Source organism: Podarcis bocagei (genome assembly GCF_964188305.1).
Source record: "Podarcis bocagei genome assembly, chromosome: 4".
In the NCBI taxonomy this organism is placed as follows: Eukaryota; Metazoa; Chordata; class Lepidosauria; order Squamata; family Lacertidae; genus Podarcis; species Podarcis bocagei.
Window position 1 is genome coordinate 24,055,726 of NC_138128.1, and position 27,829 is coordinate 24,083,554.

The following is a 27,829-nucleotide window of genomic DNA, read 5'->3' on the forward strand; positions in this document are numbered from 1 at the left end:
TAACCCGAAGCACCACTTTAGTTATGGGGCTTCCTGCTGCCGCACGATTTCTGTTCTCATCCTGAAGCAAAGTTCTTAACCTGAGATAATATTTCTGGGTTAGCGGAGTCTGTAACCTGAAGCGTATGTAACCACTGTAATGGTTGAACTGAAATACAATTAAGAAGTATATTAATAGTGAAATACTATTAAGAAGAAGTATATTAATAGTATTTTTTATCTTATATTTTGTAAATGTACATCCAGGTTTTTTTCCCCTTTAAATTTTTTGGGGGCCCCCAAGGGAGTGGGGCCTTAAGCTATAGCTTTTTCAGCTTATACGTAAATCCGGCCCTGGCCGCAGCAGCCCTCAAGCAAGAAGTGCTGTGTTTTCAGCTGCTGCCTTGAAACGTTCGCTCTGTGAGGCTTCACCGTACACTGACGAGGCCAGCCGCCCCGGGTGGGACCGAAGGAACAGACGGCGAGCGGGACACACAAAGCGAAACAAAGTTCTAGAACGTTGGCTGGCCGCGCGAGGCGACCGTTGCGACCGTTGGCCCCGCGGCCGCCGTTTCGCGCACGCGCTCCTCCTCCGAAAGGGAAGCGCCCCTCTGAGCGCCCCCCCCCCCACTTCCCTTCCCCTCTTCTTCCAGCGGTAGAGGAGGGGAAGGGAAGTGGGCGGGGAAAGAGAGACACAGAGACTTAGAAAGGGAGAGAGCCTCAACCCACGTCTGCGCCTGCGCGTCAGCCAGAACGGAAGTGATTACGATTCGGCCGGGCCGGCTCAAGAGCCTCTCGAGGATTCCGCTTCCGGTTCCCTCTTAGCGTCTGCCGGCTCGGGAGACTCTCAGTACCTGGAGGCGGCGGCGGCGGCGGCAGCAAGATGAGCTACGAGCACCGCCGGGATAGGGGCCGCGGGGGCGGGCCCCGCGCTTCGCAGTCGTCGTCGTCGTCGTCTGGCCGCGGCGGAGCGGGAGGCGGCGGAAGAGGAGGTGGTGGTGGCGGCGGCGGCCGGGGCCGACCCCCTCCGCACCTGAAGGGCCGCGAGATTGGCCTGTGGTACGCGCGGCGGCAGGGCGAGAAGAGCAAAGAGGCCGAGAGGCAGCAGGTGGGTGAGGGGGGAAGGCTTCAGGGTGTCCAGCCGAGCGCTGCCTACCCGTCCTTTGCGCCCCCAGGATGTGTAGTTGCGGGACCCCTGAGGGGGGTGGCGCTTGAGAGAAGAGGCCTCCAGTGAAGCCCTTCGTTCCTGAGGAATTTACCTGTCGGCCCGCTCCTTTTGAAGGTGCCCACATCCAAGAGCTCCTGCCAACCTAGCAGTTCGAAAGCACGTCAAAGTGCAAGTAGATAAATAGGTACCGCTCCAGCGGGAAGGTAAACGGCGTTTCTGTGTGCTGCTCTGGTTTGCCAGAAGCAGCTTAGTCATGCTGGCCACATGACCCGGAAGCTGTACGCCGGCTCCCTCGGCCAATAAAGCGAGATGAGCGCCGCAACCCCAGAGTCGGCCATGACTGGACCTAATGGTCAGGGATCCCTTTACCTTTACATCCAAGAGGCCCTTTGAAAGCTGGTGCAGCGCGCCTGCCTATTTCGTTCTTCCTGAGCGCACTGGGGAACAATAATAATAATTTATTATTTATACCCCGCCCATCTGGCTGAGTTTCCCCAGCCACTCTGGACGGCTCCCAATCAAGTGTTAAAAACAATACAGCATTAAATATTAAAAACCTCTCTAAACAGGGCTGCCTTCAGATGTCTTTTAAGGATAGGATAGCTGCTTATTTCCTTCACATCTGATGGGAGGGCGTTCCACAGGGCGGGTGCCACTACCGAGAAGGCCCTCTGCCTGGTTCCCTGTAACTTGGCTTCTCGCAATGAGGGAACCGCCAGAAGGCCCTCGGTGCTGGACCTCAGTGTCTGGGTAGAACGATGGGGGTGGGGACGCTCCTTCAGGTATACAGGGCCGTTTAGGGAAATAACAATATCATCATCATCATTTTATTTGTATACCACCTTTCCATAGTTAAAACAATGCTCAAGGCGGCTTACAGCATGGCAAGATTTGCATACCGTAATTACCAGCATAACAAAAGTTACAAACAGTAAATAAAACATCAGAAAGTACACAGCCAGATGGAAAACAATTCCCACATAATTCATAAAATCTAAAACTAAGAATACAGCTTTAATATCAATCACAGTTTAAAATGATATAGATAAAAATAAAAGCAATTTTAAAAACAAAAATGCAACTCCCTCTGCCCAGCAGCAGCAGAAGCATTCCTTTATGGAGCTGTCAGGCCCCGCCCCAAGCCAGGTGGAAAGAAGCAGGGCAGGGCCCTTCAGGCTCCCAGCAAAAATAGAAAGACAACTCTTCTGCCCAGTCCTGTCCTCTGTCAGCTGGAGTGACTGGCCCAAGACGGTGAATCTCACCCCACTTTTTGCAAGGTTGGGGGTGTTGGACATCCAATTTCCCATCCTGTCTGCCAAATGTGCGCATCCCCCCTAATGGTAGCAGTTTCTGAGTCAACAGCAAGGGAAGCCCCCTATAGAGGGCATTGCAGTAATCCTACCAAGGGTTGTATCCACTGCTGCATGAGTGGCATCCTGCTTCTGCAGCAGGGATTATTGTTTCTTTCCTCTCCCCGTGTATGCCCCAAATCTGCTCCAGTGAGCCTCTCAACTCTAAGGCATATTTTGAGGATCGGGGATTTGGCTACAAGTTGAGAGGAAGGGGATGACAGGTCGGACTTTTAAAATCGGTTTGAAGAATGTCCCGCAAACATGCCCCACAAGGCACATTTGTTGTGGGTGATGCCTTTCTCATTTGCATGATGCTTAAAGGAACCTCTCTGAGCATTGAGTAGTTGTATCCACGTATATGCCACTCAGGTGGGTATAAAATAAACAATAGCATTCATTTTCCTCACATGTATGTATGAAAGGAAATGTTCTTCCATATGGAGAAGATTTGTGTGCTGGTGTCCTGTGGTGTATGCTGTCAGAGAATTTTACTATGTGTTTCTGTTAGGGATAATGAAGACTTTCTCAACTTTGTACAGAACATTAAATTTAAAGTATAGTAGTAACTTGATATATCCTTAGTATTTAGAATATGTAGTCCTCCTTTTACAATATTGAGGAGTGTCCGTCATTGAGATAATTGGAGCAAGATTTTTGAGCATGGAGTATGTTATACTTTAAGATTTTGTTAAAATCCATTGTTCTTTCCATATATAGAGAGCTGTGGTGCGTATGGATGAGCGCAGAGAAGAACAGATTGTGCAGTTGCTGAACACTGTCCAGAGCAAAAATGAAAAAGAACAAGAAGCCATGTCTTGGTGGTCTGATGAAGAAGGGTAATATTTTTTGTTTCATGTCAAATCTTAGCAGTATGTTAGCAGTATGCAAACCAACTGAAGGGTAGTTTGCATTATAAAATAGTTAAACATGCCATGCTATGTTCTGTTTTACTATCAAACACTATAATAATTTGTATTCAGTTCCATTTGTTTTCGTGCTTAATATTCTTATGGAACATCACATCACAACAGTATTTCTAAATTGGGAAATAATTGACCATTTGGAATAATAATGACTAAAATACAGGCAACCCCCATTTTAGGCGCAACCAATATGTGCACAGCGCCAAATCTGGAAGTAGCCCGGAAATGTAATAAAAGAAATCACTAAAAGGTGGGTTAGGGGTGGAGTGGGTTGTTTGCAGGCTGTTTCAGTTGCACACAATTTCACAATGACCTGGAATGCACCCCCTACACAAATCGGGGGTTGCCTGTAGCTAGTGACATTTATTGAGCTACTTTCATCTCAGGTTTTTGTTTTATCTTGCAACTTTGTGGCCTCTTGGGGATTATACAGAACAGGATATAATTGGGATAGTACTGTGGCAAAATATCAGTGGTGTGGGAGGGAGGAAAATCCAGGCAAGCAGAGCAGTGAGTTCTAATTGTAGTGTTGGAAGAGACCACTAGGGTCATCTAGTCCAACCTCCTGCAATGCAGGCATCTTTTGCTCAACATGGGGCTCAAACCCACAGCCCTGAAATTAAGAGTCTCATGCTTTACCGACTGAGCTATCTGCTTGCCAGCTGCCACCTAAGTTGTTTACAGGATGGGATCACCTATTTACTCATAGCTGGACACAGGACTGTAGATCAAAACTATAAATACCAAATTTATCTACTGATGTGTGTTTCTTAGAGCTGGATGACTTATGCTTAACCACACCTTTTCCAGGTACACAAAGGAGACCCCTCCCAAACCAAAGCCTGTTGTGGAAAAACCTGTTGTTGAGAGGGCGCCTAAAAGAACTAGACCAATATTGGAAAAAACATTCCTTGATCAAGATTCAGAATATCTCTTAGAAGAAAATAAACCTGATGTTGATTTAGATGAGCAACTTAAAGAAGAATTAAAAAAGAAAAAAACTGATTCCAGATATATTGAAATGCAGGTAGCCTCCAGAGAAGATTTTGGGGCATGTTGAGGGCAGGATGGGAAGATGAAGCTCTACTGTGCTAGTGTATTTCCATTTGTACTATGCTAGATCTCTAATTGTATCTATCTCAATAGAAGTTTGCATAAATGCTTTTGGCTAGAAATTATAGATATCATTTATGAATTGATATATGTGGAAACCCTGAGCGGGTTTTTTTATGCTGTATTTCATCTAGTAGCCAAGATGATGAATATAGTGTAATCAATTGTGATCCGAATTAAATTATTGGGTATAATGGGCAGCCCAGTCATGTGGGCTTGCTGTCAAGAGCTCTGCACCAGCTTCTTATTTAGGTTATGAAGATGAACCAGATATATTTTTGTACACTGCCTTGGAATCTTCTGATGAAGGGCAGCTAATCATTCTCCCCCCCCCCCAATAAATAATATTTTCATTCCATTTTTATCCCTACTGCAGTGAGAGGCACAGGAACTTTAAAAACCTGACTTTCCTCAAGGAACTTGCTTAGGAACACAGTCAGAGGTTGATATAGTTCTAGTTCCTCATCTCCTTTAGTGGAAAAGGCAAGCGTTAATGTTGTGTTGCAGCTGAAAACATTTATTATTAATATATATGATTCTCAGCATCTTAGATGCAACATTAACATGTTTTTTTAAAAAAATAGGTTGGTGCTTCAGTTCATAGCTTAACAGCATCACTAATCGTATTCAATTTGCTTACCAAATTTATAAATATCTATTATAAATATACTCTATTTTCACTTAATTTTTCTTTACTTTGCAGAGATTTCGTGAGAAGCTGCCTTCTTATGGAATGAGAAAGGTAAATACATACTTTGAATATGAGCCTTTTTGTCTTAACTCAGATGGGCATTAAGATTTGGAAAAGAAAAATATTTGATTAAATGTTAAAAGGCAATGAGAATTTAGTGGAAAACGTTTGTGTGTTCTACTGTGTAGAGAAACACCGTTGAACAATTTCAGTCCCTGGTGTATTTTTTATAGAGTGGGTAATGTTCAGTGCATAATTGAACGAGGGCATGGAAGCATATCTCCACACAGCAGAGTGATTACTGTGTGTTTCATTTTTTTGTTTCGTTTTTAATAGGAGCTTGTAAACATCATAAATAGCAGTCGGGTAACTGTTATAAGTGGGGAAACTGGCTGCGGAAAGACAACTCAAGTTACTCAGTTCATCTTGGATGACTATATTGAGCGAGGGAAGGGGTCTTCCTGCAGGATTGTATGTACTCAGCCTAGAAGGATCAGTGCTATCTCTGTAAGTGACATTTATATCTCTTCTGGGATAAAGTAACCATATTTACAAAGAAGAAAACATTAACAGATTTTCTTTAATGTTAAGGTAGCAGAGAGAGTTGCGGCAGAAAGGGCTGAAGTATGTGGTAATGGGAAGAGTACAGGATATCAAATTCGGCTTGAAAGGTACATGAGTATTTTCTTATTAGTTTTTATACTTGAAGAATGTCTATGCACAGACTAGAGTGAGCATAGAGTGTTTTTAGCATCCCTGCTGTGCTGTTACTTACCTAGGGGGTTCTCCTTCCACAGATGCAGCAATGTAACTTTTGGTAACCTGTTCTGTGAATGATTGTGTCAGCAAATGCTTATTGGCTGGGCTGTAAGATTTCATATGAGGTATTTGTGTATACAACCATGCAGGCAGAGCTCCATCTGATAAGCTGCACCGTGGGAATGGCATTTTCATGTATTTTCAGGTGTTAATTATTCCACCTAGAATAAGTTTTCAAATTATTTTCAAAAGCAATATCAAGAGGAACTGAAGCATTGTTTCTCATGGCTATCTTTCAGCCATTTGTGGGTGTTGCCACAAATAGGAACACCTTACCACAAATATTTGTGAGGAATTGTTACAAATACAATACATTACCAAGTAGAGCACCAGCCTGAGTTGTGATGTAAGTGGCCACCCACTTGCCTTTGAATCAACTGTCCTCACAAGACTTACTTTTCGCTGCAACTTTTATTCTGCTAAGCTGCTGTCAAGTTAAGCCTTATGTTCCTCTAGAAGTAATGTGTATATATAAAACAGGTGAGCAACCAAGAAAGAAGCTGTGGCATTTGTGTGTGTTGTTTGGATTAGCAAGAACTTGTAAAATGGGTTAATTAAGCATTGTTGTGTCATACCTTAGATATTCTGTTTGTTGGCTGCATGCTGAGCATACCATGAAGCCAAACTATGCATGCTTTCTCAGAAGTCCAGTTGACTTCAACTAAGCTTACTTCCAAATAAGTGTGTATAGAACTGCAGCTTTTATTTTTATATTGCACAACCAGACATTGGATGCTTGAATTGAGTGCAGCTGAAGGTGTACTGACTGTCATTATAACACTTAAAAGTATTTCTGGCTTTTTCAAAAGCAATATCAAGAGGAACTGAAGTATTGTTTTTAATGGCTATCTTTCAGCCGGTTGCCAAGGAAACAAGGCTCAATTTTGTACTGCACAACAGGAATTGTCCTACAGTGGCTCCAGTCAGATAAGTATGTGTTTCTCTGTTTCAAAAAATTTTTTTGAATGCGTTTCCTTAAAGCTTTATCAGCAGCTGCTAATAGTTGTATTTGCTGTACTCATTTCTATTTATTTCATATCTGCTGATTAACATTTTGTTTCTTATAAACATGGGGGGTTATCAGTTCTGTACTTCTTTTGCTGTAGGGAGTTGGCCAGTGTTAGTCATGTAATCCTTGATGAAATCCATGAGAGAAATCTCCAATCAGATGTTTTAATGACCATAATCAAAGATCTGCTAAGTGTACGACTCGACTTGAAAGTCATATTGATGAGTGCTACGCTGAATGCCGAGAAGTTCTCAGACTATTTTGGTGCGTGAAATTATCTACATTTTTACAAGTGTAATAATCCCCTGTATTTTGCTATGAATGTTGTAAGCATCATAGTATAACAAAATACAGGTGTCTTCCTCCTTATGTGGGGGCTACATTCCAGGCTGCCACTGCTTTCCCACTTGTCAGCTGTTAGGCGGGGAGGCTGAGCAGCATCAGTAAAACCCCTCTGGGGAGAGTCTCCTCATGAGCCAGGAGGACTTTCCAGCTCGCTTCCACCACTTGCGGGTTTCAGGTATCGCACATGTGCACAGTTGTGCAGAAGTGTGGAGTTGCCTGTACTTCTGAAAATAAATAGACAAAATAGATGCTGTTTATTTTTTAAATTTATCTCTGCATGAAATGAAATGCTGAATACTTGGCATTTTCATGTAATAGTTCTATGACACCTTAAAAGACACACACATATTGTGGTATAACTATTCTTTGTCAGAGTCAGTTTGTCAGGTGAAGTATCATGTTCTGTGTGCAATAAACATTTTACTTTGCAACTTCAGTGACCAATATCTTTGGCAGCATTTTGAACATTTGAGTTCATGCCAAGGATAATTTATACTCCACCCATCTGGCTGGGTTCCCAACAGCATTTTAAAAATAGAATCAAACATTAAAAACTTCCCTAAACATTCTAAGCCACTTTGGTTTTTCTAATAGAATAAAAACAACCTAACTAGCTTTTTTGATTACTATAACAATAGCATTTTAAAAAATGTTTTATTTTGTATAAGCTTCATGCTTCTAGCTTTCTGTAAGTTGTGTCTTGTATCTTGTTTTCAAGCATGATGCAGTTTGCTAAAATGTAGGTGATGTAATATATATTTTCCCCTTTTTATACAGACAGTTGTCCTATGATCCATATTCCTGGATTCACCTATCCTGTCAAGGAGTACCTTTTGGAAGATGTAATTGAGAAGCTACGGTTAGTGTGAAGACAATTCCTCTTAATTCCTTTTTTCATTGTGACACCAAAACTCAGAATTTGGACGTATAATGATTCCTGTCTTCTCCCAATATGAAGACTATATTGAGATATTTAGAATGATTAAAAAAAAATTTTTTTTACTTAATATGCAAACATTATTGCTGAATGCTATATTTATTTCTGAAGATACATTCCAGAAAATACGGATCGCAGACCACATTGGAAAAAGAGGTTTATGCAGGGGCACATAAGCAGGCCAGAAAAGGAAGAAAAAGAAGAAATTTATCATGAGCAGTGGCCAGATTATTTGAAGAAGCTGAGAGGACGGTAGGGTTATTTTTCACTTTTGTACAACTTTCAGATTTTTGTTACATATGTGACAGACACTTTATGGCTGCAATCCTAGCACTTTCTAGGGAGCAAACCATATTTGATGTTTTAATTTGCTGGAAGCCACCCAGAGTGGCTGGGGCAACCCAGCCAGATTGGTGATATATAAATATATTACTATTATTAAACACAGTAGAACTTCTGAATAAACATTCAGTTTATCTGTTTAAGAGAGACTGAGATTTGTTCTGGGCTTAGAAGCAAATAGGATCCAGTCTGTTCTGTTGTCTTCTTTCAGCAGTTTCTTCTGTTGATCTGTGTTTATTTTAACCAGTCTCCTTTTTTGCTGTTTGTATAAAACAAGAGCCTGTGTACTTGTGCTAAACTTAACTATAGCACATAGGTTAAAGAATGCTTTTTATTTGTACGTGATTTCTAGGTATTCAGAAAGTACAATTGATGCATTGGGAATGATGGATGATGAGAAAGTTGACCTTGATTTGATTGCAGCACTGATCAAATACATTGCTCTTGAAGAAGAGGTGAGTTTCAACTTGGCTAAATATGACTTCACTTTTTAAATTATTTCCTCTTCTTAATTAGATTAGGTCAACCTAATTAAACTTAATTGATTCTAAATCTGCTAGATTTCAAGAGAAGAGACTTAAGCGCTTACTTAACCTTAACCCTTACTAAAATAAATGGAACTTAAAAAGGCTTAAATTTGACTCATGCTCATCATAATTAAAAAACAATATAAGTTGGTGTTGGCTCTACGCAATGATTGTAGAGGAAAATTATTTTGTAAGGAATTGTTTTCTTGGAATTTTTGTAGGCAACTGTGCACTTGTGATGTGAGGCATATGAAATCACAGGGATTAATATAAAGTTCTTCTCCCTGTATGTGTTAATACTAATACATAAAGTTGTTTTCACTGTCTTTTTTTAAAATGTTTTTTATATGTCACAAGAGTTGATTATATGATTGAAGAATTATTAAACTATTGTTTGTTGTTGGCCATGGTCCTGTATCTTTGGCTCTAGTAAAGAAATATTCTGATTACCAGGCACAATCACTGCACCACCACAATACTGCAAACGGGCTATGCTAATGTTGTTGTATTCCAGTTACATCATAGTAAAAATTCAAGAGTAGACTGGAATCTTAACTACAGTGGTACCTCTAGTTACGAACTTAAATTCGTTCCAGAGGTCCATTTTTATCCTGAAACTGTTCTTAGCTAGAGGCGTGCTTTTGCTGCCTCTGCGCCACCGGCACATGATTTCCGTTCTCATCCTGGGGCAAAGTTCTCAACTCGAGGTAACTCTTCCAGGTTAGCGGAGTTTGTAACCTGAAGTGTTTGTAACCTGAGGCTTTTGTAACTCGAGGTACTGTTGACAAACAAGCAAAGACAACAGCTACAAATGTTTTTCTGTGCTTGTATGTTAAACTCAATACTGCACTAATCTTAGAGAAAAAATTGAGTAAATGCTTTTCAGAACCAAATCACACATCCTTTGGCTTCAACAGGATATTTCAATGTCTCTTGCTCCCAAGCAAACATTTCAGGGACTAGAATTTTGGTTTTGTACTAAGTTCTAGCTTAATCCCATTTTATTTAACACCATAAGTTTTGAAAATAGAAGATACTATTTTAAGATAGTTTTTGAGCAATAATGTCTTTCATGTTGGTTCACATAATCAAATCAAACATACGCAGATAATACTGCCTTCACGATTACCAATGCTTTCAATGGTATTTTGGCGTTTTGCTCTATTCCCTGATAAAATTGTGATAGTGACAGTAGTGGTACTGGGGGACAAAAGTTACTCAGAATCAAGTGTTTCTGCTGCATATAATTTTCAAATTGCAAATAATATTAAGAATGTGATTGCAAGGTTTTAGAAATACCAAAAATAAAGTTTACAGGTTGAATTGGATACAATATTTAATCCCTGGTTTGCTTGCACATATGAATCTGCCCCAGTGGGATAATCATGGCTTGTTTTTGCCTAGCAAATCATATTCTGAAACCCCATGGTTTAAAATTGGTGCATGAATCTTGGCTTATGTTAACTGTAGTCTGTCATCACATCCAAGTTCAGTACCCTGGTTTAATTCTAATTCGTTGTGTTGCCCCTTCCCTGATACCAATCTGAGTGCACAGATGCAAGACTCAAACAAAACTACTTGGGCAGCTAAGAGTTTCTTGCTGGCATTTTCACAGACCTCTGTACCCTCCTCATCCTACCAGGCAACAGACTGATTGCACCACTCACTTTGTAAACAAGCTGACTATTCAAAGAGGAGGTGAGACCCTGTGGAGGGGGCACAAATCAACATTAGGTGAAACAAATTAAGTTTGTGAGCGGGATCCAAACTTCCTAAATTGTGGCTTAACAACATGTCTGAACTTGGCCATGATGTGTGCTTTATGGGTTGAACTATGCATCCATGTTGGATAATCAATTTCTCCATTTACCTGTGTTCATGCAGGATGGTGCAATACTTGTATTTCTCCCTGGATGGGACAACATTAGCACTCTAAATGACCTTCTGATGTCTCAAGTTATGTTTAAGTCAGGTAAATCATCTTCTTTGATTTTCTTAAAATAATCTGCTGCGGATTAGGGGTTTTCTTTATAAACTGTTAACCCAAACCCTCCCAGCACCTTTTGGCAGCACTCTCAACACAGCATCATAGATTGTAAATTGTGCCAACATAGCTGCTGATGTTCACCGTCCTAAGCATATGCAAGTTGGCAGACAAGTTCAGAATTCAGCTACCCTTTTCAAATGAATGTTGGCCTACATTAAATAATCTTAAATTAGGATGAGCAGTTAAATTAGCCCTGTCAAGATGCTTTAGTAACATTTGAAGGGCAGGGTTCTCTGTCCCTAAAGCCTACTTGAACTTCTCTAGCTGCCATTCTGAGCCTCTGCCCCCTTCCTGCTCTGCCCCCTTCCTGTTGCCCTGCATCTTTCTCCTTTGCATGACTGCCAGAACCATAATTCCTACTGTCTTTCTTAAAAATGCATTTGAATGCAATGCAATGGTTGAACTGGTATCCCAACAGCCACTGCAGGGGACCAGTAAGTGATAGCATCTGGTCAGTTACAGTGTTGGCTGGTAAATCCCCCTTACTCAGGCATGGCCAAACTTGGCCCTCCAGCTGTTTAGGGACTACACTTCCCATCATCCCTGACCACTAGTCCTCTTAGCTAGGGATGATGGGAGTTGTAGTCACAAAACAGCTGGAGGGCCAAGTTTGGCCATGCCCGTGAATAAATTGGTTACTGTTAAATGTCAAGGATAGCAATCTCCATCCTTAATGTGGTTTTGCATGATGACATTGCACAAACATAACGCGCTGTGGAACAAATGTTTCAAGGATGTTGAGCTTTGTATTTGCTTTGAGAGCAGATAATTTTATTTGGGTGAATCAAATGGATAGCCGTTAATGATTCTAGCAATAAATTTAAAATATTCAAAGGTTTAATTTTAATTTTACCTAACAAGCTGCTGACCTCAAAGACTTTTTCAGTTTAATGCTACAAGGCAATATTTAAGGCAAAATATAGAAAGGTTATGAATTTTCTTTGTTATTGGCAAAATAAAATGAATAAATTAACTAGTGCTTTCTAAAATATTATTTGTAACGAGAATCTGTGGCTTCTTGAAGAAAATAGTTCATTTTTCCTATAACTGTACCGCATTTATATTTTTTATTTTTTCTAGATTTTTAGTTTTTCTTTCAAACTGAATTTTACTTAGAGTAGTACCATAATGCCAATTTTATTTTTCAGATAGGTTCGTTATTATACCTCTGCATTCGTTGATGCCTACTGTTAACCAGACCCAGGTAAGTTTTATAATTAGCAGTGGTCGTTATTTTGGTATAGAGTATTCTAAATCTGTTTTCAGTTTTTTAAACTAAAGTAGAATGACTGCAACAGCTGTGCCTTCACATAACTTACTTGGTTGGATCCAGAGAAATGCTGGTGGAAATACTGGGTAGAAGATAACTTCTGGGAACAAATATGCCTCTGATTTTCAGTCCCCACCCCATAACCCACCTTGTTTAGCAGGGTCTCACCTTTAGTGAGGTATTTGGGGTGACTAGCGCTAGGATGAGGGAGGCAAGGAGGTCATATTCCATCCTCTCCACTTTCCCCTGTTGTTTCTCTGAATTCAAGTGCATATGTTTATTTGTTGCCCAATCGTATTTATTATTTTAAGTAACATTAAAAAGCTGATTTTAATCTTACTAAGCAGCAAGGAAGGAATCAGTTTTTCATATTGTGGAATCTCCATGTCCTTGGAAATTGGGACCAGAGTGTGGGCTCATGTGTCAATAATAATAATAATAATAATAATAATAATAATAATAATAATAATAATAATAATAATTAATTAATTAATTAATTAATAATTTTATTTATACCCCACCCATCTGGCTGGGTTTACCCAGCCACTCCCTATGATATAGAACACGATGTCTCAACTGGGCTGTGCCATGCCTGTTAAAGCATGGGACGCTTCAATTCACCTGCTTTTCAAGAGATCATATCCTTCATTCCAAATAACTCTTTTCTTCTTGGATTGCTGTTGTAATAATACCTTAATAAAATGTTTCAACTATCTATTAATGCATAGTTGCTCTGGTGTTTAAATTTAGTGATGAGTGTATGCATCTGCATGTCTTGACTGAAAGAAATTAAATTAAGTAAACAAATATTAGGATGAGAAAGAAATTTCTGGAACAAACACTTTTTCTCTTTCTGATTTTGTTTTTCTTTAGGTTTTTAAAAGGACCCCCCCTGGAGTCCGTAAAATTGTAATTGCTACCAACATCGCTGAGACTAGGTAAATCTTTGTTTATGCTTCTAGCAATGCTTGAAATTAATTTGTTGGGGAAAAGGAGTGTTTTCATCAAAAGTGTAAATTAAAATGTTTAATTCCTTTATGTGGTGGAACAAGCAATAAAATAAATTAAAAATATGTACAATGAAGCTGCTTTTCCACTTTGGATTCGTCAGATAGTTTAATGTGAAAATTTAGTGTAGAATGCATATACTGTACAAGGGAAAGCAACACATTCAACACATATCAGAGGTCTCTTGAGTGCTGCCCAATTAATCCGTGGAGTTTCTTTTTGAACGCTGGCACTTTTAAGCACAATGCCTGCAATGTCCCCCCCCCCTTTTTTTTTCTTTGAAAGGGAAACAGTTTTCAGTCCTCCTGGAGCCCAATAAAAAGTGGGGGGGGGGGGATAAAGGCCGAGGTAAACAATGTTTTTGCGTTTTCCTTTTTGGAGAGGAAGAATAACAGAAAATGCAAGCAGGTTTGGAAAGTGGAGGGGAGGTAAAATTAGAAAAAAATGGCTCAGTGCAGAGCAAGAGATCATGAGAAGATGTGCTTAGAGTTTAGACAGGAAGCGGACTGTGCCTCAAGAGGAGAGGATCAACAGCAAAGCCTTGCCTTGAAACTTTGGCATTTCCTGACTTGGAGCTGCAGGGGGAGCTGTATTCATTAAGAAAAACTGTTTACAATATGATCAACAGTTCCTTTTCGGCTTTTATATATTGGCTTCAGCATTAAGCAAGATGTGATGGCCTGTGGAATAAGTTAGGTGTTGAAACTGACCCTCATCCCTAAAACAGTGCACACGAAGCTAGGCAAAAGAAGTTATAACCCAGACTCTTCCCTCCTCAATATCCATTACAATGACAGTTTGGGAATTAGATAGGAGTGCTGCCTAGACTGGATTGCTTGTTAGAAAACCCCAAGGGCTAACAGTTTCCATTAAGTATGCTTACAGCTGATTATCCTAAGGCTCCAACCCAAAACATGCTTGCTTAAAAATAGAACTTATTTCCAGATTAGTATGCTTAATGTTGTTTTATGTAGCTAGTACTAGAACTGAAGTTAGACAAGTGCCTGCTGTCTTGATGATTAGATCTAAAAACTTTCCCTTAAGTATGACCCAGTCATCTTATGGGCTATTAATTGTATCAATGTAAAAATTGGTTTATTGTTAGTGTTATTTTTTGTGTATTTTACCTCCTTTATCTTTTTGCACACTACTGCAGTAGTTTGTGGCTGTGAAGTGGTTTATGAATCTGTAAAATAATAATAATAATAATAATAATAATAATAATAATAATAATAATAATAATAACAACAACAACAACATAAGCATGTTCAGTTCATTCTGACATGTTCAGTTTGTCTTGCTTCAGTCTGAGCATTTTTAGCTTTTTGGTTTTCTTGCAGACTTCACTCCTTGGTGGATCTGTGCTTGTTATGTAAGAAATAGCAAAACTATAGCAAGTGGTAGTCTCTGTTCATTATGATTGATTGCAGTACAATTTGTGTGTTTCGTAAGGGGCAATTTCTTTTACAGATTGATGTAATCAATGCAAACTGTCTCTATTTGATGTACAAAAGCTAACCATTTCTTCCTGCTTCCTATTTCTGCAGCATCACCATAGACGATGTGGTATACGTTATAGATGGAGGAAAGATAAAGGAAACTAACTTTGATACACAGAACAACATTAGCACGATGGCTGCAGAGTGGGTTAGCAAAGCAAACGCTAAGCAGAGGAAAGGTAGAGCAGGAAGGTAAGAGTAATCTATCGTAACAGAATGGACAGAAGCAGGGAAACCATGGCTATTGCAATAATGAACATTTTCAAATATTTAATAATAATAAATTTATTATGTAAAGTTTACTTTAAAGACATTAACTTTCCCCCTTACTTTGCTGACTTTATTGATTAATCTGAAGCTTTTCCTTTAGTGACTTTATTTGCTGGCTTAGTTTTTTGTTTTGTTTTTTGCCCCTTTGATATTTGATTTCTATAGACTTAATACCCAAAGTGGTATGGTGGAGCCCAATGCATTTTAGATTGGAGCATGAAAAGATTGGAGCATCCTCTTGTATCATCAAATCTTTGATAAAGGAGGCTCTAACCTGCAAAACCTCATACCAGAATACTTCTGTTAGCCGTTAAGCAGTTAACAGGAATTTCTTTGGGTTCTTTTTTTACTTCCATAGTCCAACACAACTGTTCTTCAGGGATTTAAACTTAGTTTTAGAAGTTAAAGTAGTTCAGCAGCACGATCTCTCTATTACAGTCTAAAAATACCATATAGAAAAAAATTCTTCACTATCTTGACATTTGCATCGTTTGTATTTGTTGAACTCCTTCAAATAAAACCTTAAGACATAGGAGTATAGGCACAGCACATATGCCTAGTTGATACGTATAGGTCTTGTAGCCCAATTTCCTCGCTCCCTATGTGGAGATGCTGTGTGAGCGGAGGTTGGGCTCTTGAGCACAAAGAATTGGTGGTGAGTTAATGTACATGTAGAGGAACGCGGGTGGCGCTGTGGTCTAAACCACAGAACCTAGGGCTTGCTGATCAGAAGGTCGGCGGTTTGAATCCCCGCGACGGGGTGAGCTCCCATTGTTTGGTCCCAGCTCCTGCTCACCTAGCAGTTCGAAAGCACATCAAAGTGCAAGTAGGTAAATAGGTACTGCTCTGGCGGGAAGGTAAATGGCGTTTCCGTGCACTGCTCTGGTTTGCCAGAAGCGGCTTAGTCATGCTGGCCACATGACCCGGAAGCTGTCTGGACAAACGCCGGCTCCCTCGGTCTATAGAGCGAGATGAGCGCCGCAACCCCAGAGTCGTCTGCAACTGGACCTAACGTTCAGGGGTACCTTTACCTTTAATGTACATGTAGTACAAATAAATCATGTCCTGTAGATTACTCTCTTAGCATGTTTTACTCAGTGCATTTCTCTAGATATTATCTACTTGCCAGATAGTACGTAAAGAGAAAGAAAGTTCAGCATCACTATCCTTGAAAGTTTTCCTCCACAGTATTTCTACCTGAAAATTACTCCCACTAACTGTGGAAGTACGTAATATCTTCCCACATAATCACTTGGAAATGAATTTGCTTAGAACTCTGGTATTCAAGAGCATTGGTGAATACAGAAAAATGTGTAATAGGTGCATAGCCGTTTAGCTGCACAAAGTTGCTTCACTCAACTATCCTTTGTGAGACCAATCAGGCATAACCTTTGACTGCATTGCAGATTTGGTGCAATCCCATCCTATAAGGTTATTGTCTCATACTGATTAAAGGGGAGTGCATTGTGGCCCTTAGTTTTCTATTGACATATGTCAGACTGTCAGGTAGATACATCATCCCTGCCCACACCATATTTGCATTTATTATTCCCTGTGCCATATATAAAAAGAAGCTGGTGTTGGTTTGGTAACATTTTCTTCGTTTTGTTGCACCAGGCTGCTGTCCTTGATCAGATATGGCGAACATTCTTTAGCTCAAGGGATGTGTTTCCTTCCAGGGTTTCATTCCAGCGGCAATATTGGTCAGAGTCAAAAAGGGTGGAGCAACAACCATGACTCTTATCTTCTAACAGTAGGCTACATTTCAGCCATGCAGGAGCCAGAGGTTTATGCACACACATATTTTTGTGTGTGTGTGTGCATGCATGCACCTCTTCCTCTGTCTTGGCACAGAACTCTTAAAGGGACGCATTCCAGCCAGGCAAAAGCACTCAAGGGGCAGAGTAATGCTGATGAGAGGTGTGGTTTGAGGTCCATATTAAGAGGTCTGGAGGGTCTCATTTTGTGCCTGTGCCTGGGGTTCCCCACCCCTGTCCTAGATTATTGCTTCTCTTTATAATTGCTTCTTGATGGTACGCTGAGCCATAGGGTCAGCACCTAAGCTTGTCACTCTTTCATTGCAAGTTTTGCATAAAAGGTATACTGCTAAGCCACTTTTACTTATAACACATCAATGTTACTACAGTGTCAAAATATTTAACTTCCTGCAGAGTCCAGCCTGGTAACTGCTATCACTTGTACAATGGTCTGCGTGCCAGTTTGTTAGACGATTATCAGTTGCCAGAAATCCTGAGGACACCTTTGGAAGAACTTTGTTTGCAAATCAAGGTAATATATATATTATATATACCCTGTTTGGGTAGCCTTTCTGGTAAAGGATTTTGCATCAAGCATAAAGATTTGGACGCTCAAGTAGTATTGATCCAGATTATATTACTTTAGTGGTTTCTATTGCCGTCTGTGGCAGATGGGATTCTGAGCTCATAAAAGAGGCTTCTCTTCCATATCTAGCAATGGATCTACATTGCCATATGAGCCCTGCAGTTCAGCACGTTGCACTTTTGTCCATGTGCTTCTATTGTATTGTCCATGTGCTATTCTATTGTACGTGTGGCAAGGAGCAGAGCTCTTGCTGCAACTACGTTGAGGCTGTGGAATGACCTCAGTGAGGATTGGTGTCAATCTTGTATGTTAGTCTTTCAGAGATAGTGCAAAACTTGCTAGTTCAGAAGGGTGCTGCAAAGTACCATCTTGTTTCCCATGCTGTTTAACATCTACCTGAAGCCATTGGGAACAGTTATTAGGAAATTTGGGATGAGATGTCATGAATATGCTGATGATACCCTGTTCTCTGTAACATCAGAATCAAGAGAGGTACTGTTTCTGGGGCTGCCCCTGAACAGGCAACCCTGTTTAGGGAAGTTTTTAATGTTTGATGTTTTGTCGTGTTTTTAATATTCTGTTGGGAGCCGCCTAGAGTGGCTGGGGAAACCCAGCCAGATGGGTGGGGCATTACTACTACTACTACTACTACTACTATTACTATTACAATTATTATTATGACCCGGAAGCTGCATGTATGCAGAATGTGTGGCTTAACTGCTCATTGGGACACTATATTAGCATCATATTATGCTGCTGTTGTAAGAATTGCACTGGTTGCCAATAAGCTACCAGGCTAAGTTCAGAGTGGTGGCTCCCCATACAAATATTGTCTCATTCTTTCTATACCCAACCAATCTCTGTGCTCTGCATGGTGTTGTAATCTCGCTTTGAGTGTTAGTAGTATCTCCCCTTTGGAAATACAGTGGTACCTCCAGTTGCAAACGGGATCCGTTCTGGAGTCCCATTCACAATGTGAAAAGCCTGCAGCGCCATATCTGCACATGTGCGTGGTGCAATTTGGCACTTGTGTGCATGCGCAAAGTGCGATTTAGCACTACCGCGCATGCGCGAGCAGCGAAACCTGGAAGTAACCCTTTCCGGTACCTCGGGTTGCCATGGGACGCAACCTGAAAAAACATAACATGAAGCAGATGTAACATGAGGTATGGCTGTAATTATTATTATTATTATTATTATTATTATTATTATTATTATTATTATTATTATTATTATTATTATGTATCCCGCCCTCCCCAGCCGAAGCCAGGCTCGTAACTCCTTTACATATCAAATGGACACCATCTCTTGTCTTTTCAGCATCAGTTGAAGAATTCTTTTTCAACATGTCTTCTAAGTGGACATTTATGTCCGAGTTTTTATCTGCAACTGATTTGAAATTGTTTTTATATGTGAAGTTATCTTGTATATGAATTTATTATTACATTGTGAAATTGCTTAGAGAAGCTTCATTGAAAGTGATGCGTAAAATGAAATAATAATTCTAATTAATAATAATAGGTAGTAATAATAATTAGCAATAGGAGTCTCTTTTCTGTGGAACGCTATTGAAAGTTCTGTTCCTAACTGTTCATGCTTTTAAAAAATGAGTCAGTGGGAAAGCATTTGATTGATAATTCTGAAGGTGTTTTGCAATTTAGTTTGAGTTTATAAACAAGGATGAACTTTTTTTTCTTTCAGATCTTAAAGCTTGGAGGAATTGCCCATTTTCTGAGCAAACTGATGGATCCACCATCACGTGATGCTGTGCTGTTATCCATAAAAAATCTCATGCAGCTGGTAATTTTACTAATATTTTATTTTAAGTAACCAATTTGTATAGTAGCCTTCTTCCATAGAACTTGGGCAGTTCACAACTTGTTCAGGCTTGAGAATGTTCATTCATGGTACTTAGAAATATCATTCAGAAAACTGAGCAATTACAAATGTTTACTGTAGATATTGTCTGAGCTTTATATATGATTTTAGCATCTAAGGCAAGGAAAACATCAAACACTTGAAGTCTTAATTTAATAAACTTCTTTTTGCACTAAGAAGTGTAGTTTAAACCTTAGTGCAATTTAAAATTGAACTTCACCCAAATCAAATAATATCTAGTTTTGACTTGGAAAGTACTGTTTTTATAATTTTTCTGATGACGGATGTAACTAGAAAAATCAGGACATTGAAATGGAATAAGATAATGAATTTTTACACTAGTTAAAGCACAATGGGCAGTGCATGCTCATTTTCCTGCAGTTGTTCAGCTGGTATTTTATTAAAATTCAAATAAGCTTTGAGAACAACAGTAAAAATCACCTATTATTATCATTATCATTATTATTATTATTCCCTGTCTTCTTCCCTGATGGGACTCAAAGCAACTTACAGATAAAAAGGAAAACTTCTAAAATAGAAAAATCAATCATTCAAATATAATTAAAACTATATACATACGTAAAATCTGTTTAAAACATACCAATAATTACATTAAAAATATCACAGCAGCAGCCCTTTAATTAAAAGCAGTCAATTCCTAAAACTCTGTTGAAACAAGAAATTCTGGTGCTCAGAATTTTGTGTCTTGATGATTTGCTAATTTGTGTGTACGTTCATTAATTTGGAGTTGTACATGGCATCTGGGTACTTTCAAAGCAAGCATCTTGCTGAGCGATAGAAAACTGAGGCAATGAGTCTAAAGACTTAGGGAGATTCTAACTGTGGATGGGGTTTCAGCACCCTCACCCTAGATACCTATCTGAGTTGTCTTCATGATTATTGCTCACTGTTTTCCTCAACCCTGTTTATTCCAGTACATATGCTACTCTTCTTTGCTGTCCCAACCTTATTGTTGAAAATTGTAATTACCGTATTTTTCACTGTATAAGGCGCACCAGACCACAAGACTTTTTGGAGGAGGAAAACAAGGGGAAAAAATATTCTGAATCTCAGAAGCCAGAAGAGCAAGAGGGATCACTGCACAGTGAAAGCAGCAATCCCTCTTGCTGTTCTGGCTTCTGTGATAGCTGCGCAGCCGGCATTCGCTTTATAAGACGCACACACATTTCCCCTTACTTTTTAGGAGGGAAAAAGTGAGTCTTATAGAGCAAAAAATACGATATGTAAGCAGGCTGTGCTATTCTAAATAAATGTGAAACTAAATTTCACTGTACCTTAAAACTTAAGGGACAGCATTTAGGCTTCTTTAACATGGATTTCAACCAAATTCTGCTACTCTTTTTCATTGTTTATGTTCTTCCTTTTTTGTGTCTTCCCTTTAACAGAATGCCTTGGATAGGCAAGAAGAATTGACTCCCCTTGGAGTCCATTTGGCACGATTACCAGTGGAGCCACACATAGGAAAAATGATTCTCTTTGGAGCTTTATTCTGTTGCTTAGATCCTGTTCTCACTATTGCTGCCAGCCTCAGCTTCAAGGACCCTTTTGTCATTCCCTTGGTAAAGTATTTATAGAGAGCGTTAAAAGTATTTTTTGTTTAAATTTACATTTTTGTTCTTTGAAGATGAAGCCTTTAATTTCAGAAAGATTCCCCCCCCCCTTGTAATGTTTTAGTCTTACAGCAAATTGCACTTAGTTTTTCTTCGTTATATCTCTTGAGTCTATCTGTCTGTCTTTCTTCTTTTTAATACACAGATTAGTCCAACTTTGTGTGTTTTTCTCTTAAGGGTAAAGAAAAAGTAGCAGACGCAAGAAGAAAGGAACTGTCAAAGAGTTCTAAAAGTGATCACCTCACCATTGTGAATGCTTTCAAGGTAGATATGTGATCCATTGACCAACAGTGGTCTTCAAGTTTCTTGGTGGTTCCCTGGCATTCCTGGGTATTTGCTTGAAGATGTGAGACAGCACATCCATTGCACAGAATAGTCATTTTCATTGCTGCTTTTATTAATATATTGTACAGTGGTACCTCGGGTTAAGTACTTAATTTGTTCCGGAGGTCCGTACTTAACCTGAAACTGTTCTTAACCTGAAGCACCACTTTAGCTAATGGGGCCTCCTGCTTCCACTGTGCCACCGGAGCCCGATTTCTGTTCTTATCCTGAAGCAAAGTTCTTAACCTGGAGCGCTATTTCTGGCTTAGTGGAGTGTGTAACCTAAAGCGTATGTAACCCGAGGTACCACTGTATACTGTTGCATTACAATTTGAATTCTATGGAATTACAATTCTTGCAACAGGCAGAGAAGTCGTTAAATGGTCAAGTTCTCCATGACGGGGTGAAGTTTGGAAAGCACTGTTCTAGTTGACAGGTGGTGGATTCACAGGGGGAGCATCGTTTATTAAATAAATAATATAAAATAATAATATAAATATAAATAATATAAAATAATATAAAGAGGATTCAAATATTAGCATAAGCAGCTCACATTGCACAGAGATGAAATCTTCACGGTCCATACTTGATTTACTCATAGTGGTGACAAATTAGTATTAAACCCAAGTATGCATTTAGTATGGAGATCAAAGAATAATGGAATTGTATAGTTGGAAAGGACCCTGAGCGTCATCCAAGTCCAACCTCCCGCAATTCAGGAATCTCAACACTTCCCCACCCCCATCCAATTTGAAGCCATTCTGGACCCTGTAACTAGAATTCTGGACCCTGCTTAGCTTTGCAAATGTGCTAGCAGTTTAACTGATGCACCACTAGGAGGGTGTAACTAGTAGGTTAGCTTTTTATTCCAAGTTTCATTGTTTTCTGCTATGATTTGCTCTAAACAATTTTAATATATGGGTCTAATTTGAATCTTGTATCTCCTCCAACTTGCAGTTCATGAAGTGTTTCTTCCTCTTGTTTTGGAGACCAGGATTAATTATTGCCGTTCTAGAGCTTTCCCCTTTACACACAGTGGAATAAGGAAGTGATATGAATGGTAGCTTCCTTTTAGCTGCTGAATTAGTTCTAATCTGGATGTGTTGGCTTAATACAGCTCTGTGAAAGGAATGAATGCACTCCATATTATTTTTTTAGGTCACTCTTATTGTGACACTTCATATTTAACTTCTTTACTACTCTTATAAAATGCTTTCTAATTCCACCTGGCGTTCAAATCAGGAAGATATAAAAATCAGATTCAGTTCAGTTCCAGTTTTCCTTTAAAAGGACCTATACTAAATAATAATAATAATAATAATAATAATAATAATAATAATAATAATAATAATTAATAATAATAATAATAATAATAATAATAATAATAATAATAATTAATAATAATAATTGTGCTTTCAGGGTTGGGAAGAAGCCCAGCGACGTGGCTTCAGGTGTGAGAAGGATTATTGCTGGGAGTATTTTCTTTCTTCAAATACTCTGCAGGTAATCGTTGTTTGTCTCTAGCGAGAAAACGTACACTTTTGAAACAGATTTAGTTTGACATTATCTGTAAGAACAAATTGATCGATTCATGCTGTTCTCTAGATGCTGCGTAACATGAAAGGGCAGTTTGCTGAACATCTCCTTGCAGCTGGGTTTGTGAATAGTAGAAGCCCCAGAGATCCCAAATCCAACACGAACTCAGGTAAATTCTGAAGAGGAGCAATGCACCAGATACGCTTTCAGTTCTCCCTTTGTGAATTGTGATTCACTTGGCTGTTTTCTTTTCTAGACAATGAGAAGCTACTCAAAGCTGTTATTTGTGCTGGCTTATATCCAAAGGTTGCAAAGATCCGAGCAAACTTCAGTAAAAAGAGAAAAATGTAAGGCTTTTTCTTCTCCATGCTCTTTTACCAAGAATGTGTGTGTGAATATATTAAACAAGGGTTTCTACGTAGTTGGAAGAAGGCTGGAATATATTTTTCCTTGTGTTGCTAACTATGTAGTCTGGGAATATTTGAGTTCTGGGGGAGCATGTGATTATTTCCCCCCTCCTCCCCCTCCACATACTTAGGTGAGACAACAGATTGGGCAGGTGATACTTGGGTTAATTTTGGGATCCTGCAGCTCCAGATGAACAGAAATTTTGTTGAGATCATCTCAAGTGAGAACCACAAATTTATTTATTATTTTTTTACACTGCTCTTTTGGCTAGAAGAGTCCATCGTGTCTGAAATAGTGGTCCTTTCTGTAAGGCATGCTTAGTACAATAACCAGATTGCTCGTTCCTATTTGAATTCAGCAAAATGTAATAGCATAGTTTTGCCACTAGGTGGAGCCACAAATAAAAATTTAAGACTGAATAAGCAGAGTTCTCTTGATCCCGTCTCCACAATCTATGTTTTATTTGGTAGATGGCTAGCAAAAATAAATTGATTATATTTTGCTTTGATGCTAAGCCCTGGACTGGATAAGTCACTAATAATGATGATAGAAAATGGCTTTCTGTATATCACTTATTTTTCTCTTGTTTTGAAAATGTGCTGGGTTTCAAAAGAGAAATTTAAATGAGGATAGTATCATAGATAGGACAGTATAATTTTGCTTTCCCCATCACTGGGATTATCCTTTATGCAAGCAATATCTTCTTGCTCAGAATGAAAAAGGGAATAGAGCACACAAATTGCAATGAAGTTCAACTGATACCTTATTATTCTTTAATTAATATAACACAAATCTTTAAAGTAATCTGATACTGTAGTCTGATTTTGAAGTGGAACTTTTTAAAGTATAGATGCTTAAAATCCTCCTTGCTTTTCCTTTCAGTTCTTGCCTAAATATCTTGCAGCAATATCTAATTTAGAAATTGCTGATAGTCCTAATGGCACATTACAAGTCTCTTTTTGAAGGGCAGTTATCTTAAATCTTTGAACATATGTGCATGTTATTCCTTTGTAGCTGAATTATAAGTGATTTGTCTGTGTCTTAAGGGTTAAAGTTTCCACTAAAACAGATGGAACAGTTTACATTCATCCCAAGTCTGTCAATGTTGAAGAGACAGAATTCCATTATAACTGGCTTGTTTACCATTTGAAGATGAGGACAAGCAGCGTAAGTGAAAATTTATTTTGTATTGTTTTAAGCATAAATGTGGGTGTATTTTAAGTCTCTCCACAGTCTGTTCTGTTGAAGCAATTACAGTCTTAGTTAACTTAACTAGTCTGGTCTGTACGCAGCCCCACTCATTGCAGTTATCACTGCACTTTACAAGGGGCCTTGAAATGACAACTCCTGGTTGAGAGATGGCAATATCGGTAGCTTTTAATGCTTCATTCCTGTTCTGTGCCCTCCCTTCTTCCTCCTGCTGCCTGCTGCTCACAGTGGAATTCTTCAGATTCTCATGTCCTCCATGCTTCTTGTGATCTTACGACTGTCATTCCAGAAGGAAGGAGAGCACATTGAGAAGCACAGCCCATGGAATGCAAAAGGGTGTAGTGTTTTGTTTTTTACAGGCCTAGGGATATCACATATTTTAGCTATGCCTTATGACTACTCTTGTTTCTAGTCAATGAAGAACAGCAAATCTTTGCTCAGCACTTGTTTGTATGTAATGCAGCTAACTGTGAGAATGAAACCTTTCACAATTAAAATAATAATTGTCTTGGCTTCACAAAACCTTGAACCTGAAGTGTTTTCCAGTGATTGCCACATTATTAATATTTCACTTCATAGGAACTACACACAAGTTTAAAACCAAGTAACTTGAGATCCCATTTTCAGTATGCACTGGAACATTCTCGTGCCCTGTTTTGAACGTGGTAACATAGTTTATATGTGCTGAATGCATTCCTTGTTACAGATATACCTGTACGATTGCACAGAAGTCTCTCCATACTGCCTTTTGTTCTTTGGGGGAGATATTTCTATTCAGAAGGACAAAGATCAAGATACAATTGCTGTGGATGAATGGATTGTTTTTCAGTCTCCAGCAAGAATAGCACAGCTAGTGAAGGTGAGTGGGCTCCCCATTTCATTTTCAGATTTTCTTCTACACAAACAACTGCCCTGCTCCTGGAACAGCTTATACAGTATGGTGTTACAAAAACATTTCTTTCTCTTTTTTTAAAAAAGGTAACGTCTGCTTAGATTGCTGTGTTGTAATTTCCTATAAAGTATAAACTTGAAAGATCTTTTCAGGCATCAGTCCTTTTCAGACATTTTCATTTTGGAGAGACCTGTCATTTTAGGATTTCATGTGAAATGCTCTCTCCTTCCTTCCTAGTTGGGGGGGGGGGGAATGAATTAATCAACAGGGAGATACTGCATTTATTTCTATGTGATATTTTCCTGCTCCACCAGATCTGTTTCCAGAAAAAGGCACTTCAAGTGGAGTAATCAGAGAGAATCAATGTTTAGATAAGCAGTGCACAGCCCTGTTCATTCAATCCCCCACCTGTGCCTTGAGATAGATGAAGTACAATCAAGCACCAGATTTTAATGCCAGATGGATAGCTTTTGTCCGAAAGGGGTTGGGGAAGAATTACAATAGGATCTTAAAAACTAAAACATTTCACTTATTTATCAAATATCAATCACCTTATGTTAAATTAAGACTGAACTTATCTGATGTTCAAAAATAATTGCCTTTTTATTGTGTTTTGCCTCATTTTTTGACATTAGTCTTTTCTTGGCCTATATCAGCTATTTTTATTGTTACTGTTAAAAAGTGTTATCAAGAGTGAAGTTGTAAATTTGAACAAGATGTGAAAATATGCAGTTTATCTAAATCACAACTTCAACTATTATTTCAGCTTGAAAATGGGATTCTTTTAAAGACGTTGGGTTGTATCCAAATTCATTATTAAAGCAGATGCATTGAAATTAAGGGACAATGCTAACTTCCTTCCATTAATTTCAGTGGGCTTCCTCTGCATATAACTTAAGTTGGATACAACCCATTGACTCCTTTAGCAATTCTTTTTTTATCCTTATGAGAAACTTACTTTGTTTCAAAGTGCTTTATACAGTACAGTTCTTGAATAACTCGAAACAGATAAAGCTGTACCTAAAGCAAGTTACATTTAACTGGACAGAAAAGAGCTAGTTAAATTTCCAAGAGGTTTGACACACATTCTTAGCAAAATGCAGAATAATGAAAGAGAATAATACATTTCATTTCCAAGTATGTATTAAGTTTTTGACACTATAGAAAAATAGAATGACTTTCGAAACTTTCTGCTCTTGGTTTCTTTCTGAACCAACATCCTTTTATCCACAGGATTTGAAAAAAGAATTGGATGACCTTCTACAAGAGAAAATAGAAAACCCACACCCTGTGGACTGGAACAATACTAAATCAACTGACACTGCACTGCTGACAGCCATTATAGACTTAATCACAACACAGGAGAATGAAACTGCCAGAAACTCTGCCCCCCGTTTCCAGAGCGAAGAATATAGTTAACACTGTTCCTTTTGGCCACTGGAGAGATGGCAGCTTTACTGGTTCATTGTTGACAGTTTATCTTTGGGCATCTTGGAATTTCATTTTTAGTATCGGTAGTTCATAACGGCTGTGTATGGCGTTCATTGTATAAAGTAGCTGTTTATCTAGTTGCCAGTGCTGCATAGTTGTATTCTGCATGTATGACGCTGCTTCTTGAGGACTGTAATTGTCAGGTAAAAAGCTGGATGAAACTGAACACGAACTGATTTTTTTATTTTTTTTACATTCTTCTGGTGTTTACACTGTTTTTCTGCTAACTGTGGAATTGTCACTTTAAGAAAAGTGATTCACGTTAGCAGCTAGAAGCCCCTTTTTATCCATTAGCCTTTTATTTACATTCTGGAGTTACTAGTAAGGGCATGCTGCTGAGAGTGAAACAACCAAAGTCATCACCCCAAAGAGATGTACGAGGGCTGCTGTGTCAAAAGCATTGTCACATTTTAAATAAATGCTTGATGTTTAGATTTTTCTAAACATATGTACTCCTATTCATCTATGGGCCATAGGCTGGGAAATCGTATTTGATGATCCAGAAGCTACAGCTGCACATGCCTAGAGACCTGGGTAGATATCTAAATACCAGCAATCAGCTTTGGAATGGGAGCAGGATTTAGTCTCCAACCTAGACAAATAATGTAGTTTTGAGACGGGGGCTTGCAATAGGCTCTTTCATTCCAGTGGAGCTTAAGTGTACATGAACTGTACACTGAGTAGCTGTTTCAGTGATGCAAAGATTTTTTTGAGTTTCTTTTGGAATACTTTTATCAACCCATGTGTCTTTATTAAATGCCTATATGCTAGTCATTTTCATATGCACATTATTACTGTGTGCGCCGTATTGCTGTTTA

At 39.0% G+C, this 27,829-nt stretch overlaps 1 protein-coding gene across 1 annotated transcript; it reads left to right on the forward strand.

The window, feature by feature from the left end:
• The first annotated feature begins 510 nt into the window (after positions 1–510).
• DHX36 (DEAH-box helicase 36) lies at positions 511–27,455 on the forward strand. The gene is made up of 25 exons (XM_081190079.1): positions 511–1,087; positions 3,217–3,335; positions 4,233–4,449; positions 5,239–5,277; positions 5,563–5,733; positions 5,818–5,897; positions 6,902–6,976; positions 7,152–7,318; positions 8,177–8,258; positions 8,448–8,588; positions 9,031–9,133; positions 11,090–11,177; positions 12,401–12,456; positions 13,396–13,460; positions 15,078–15,221; positions 17,471–17,588; positions 19,344–19,442; positions 20,927–21,100; positions 21,329–21,415; positions 22,895–22,978; positions 23,081–23,180; positions 23,268–23,358; positions 24,466–24,586; positions 25,335–25,487; positions 26,754–27,455. Exons 1-25 carry the CDS (start codon positions 863–865, stop codon positions 26,937–26,939), a joined length of 2,985 nt encoding a protein of 994 aa, XP_081046205.1. The 5' UTR covers positions 511–862; the 3' UTR covers positions 26,940–27,455.
• Positions 27,456–27,829: the final 374 nt, after the last annotated feature.

Excerpts from the sequence above, each read along its gene's own strand:
- DHX36 (XM_081190079.1), top strand. The coding sequence starts at position 863 with ATGAGCTACGAGCACCGCCGGGATAGGGGCCGCGGGGGCGGGCCCCGC. Across the intron at positions 1,088-3,216 it reads AAGAGGCCGAGAGGCAGCAG|AGAGCTGTGGTGCGTATGGA; the intron begins GTGGGTGAGGGG and ends TTCCATATATAG. Across the intron at positions 9,134-11,089 it reads ACATTGCTCTTGAAGAAGAG|GATGGTGCAATACTTGTATT; the intron begins GTGAGTTTCAAC and ends GTGTTCATGCAG.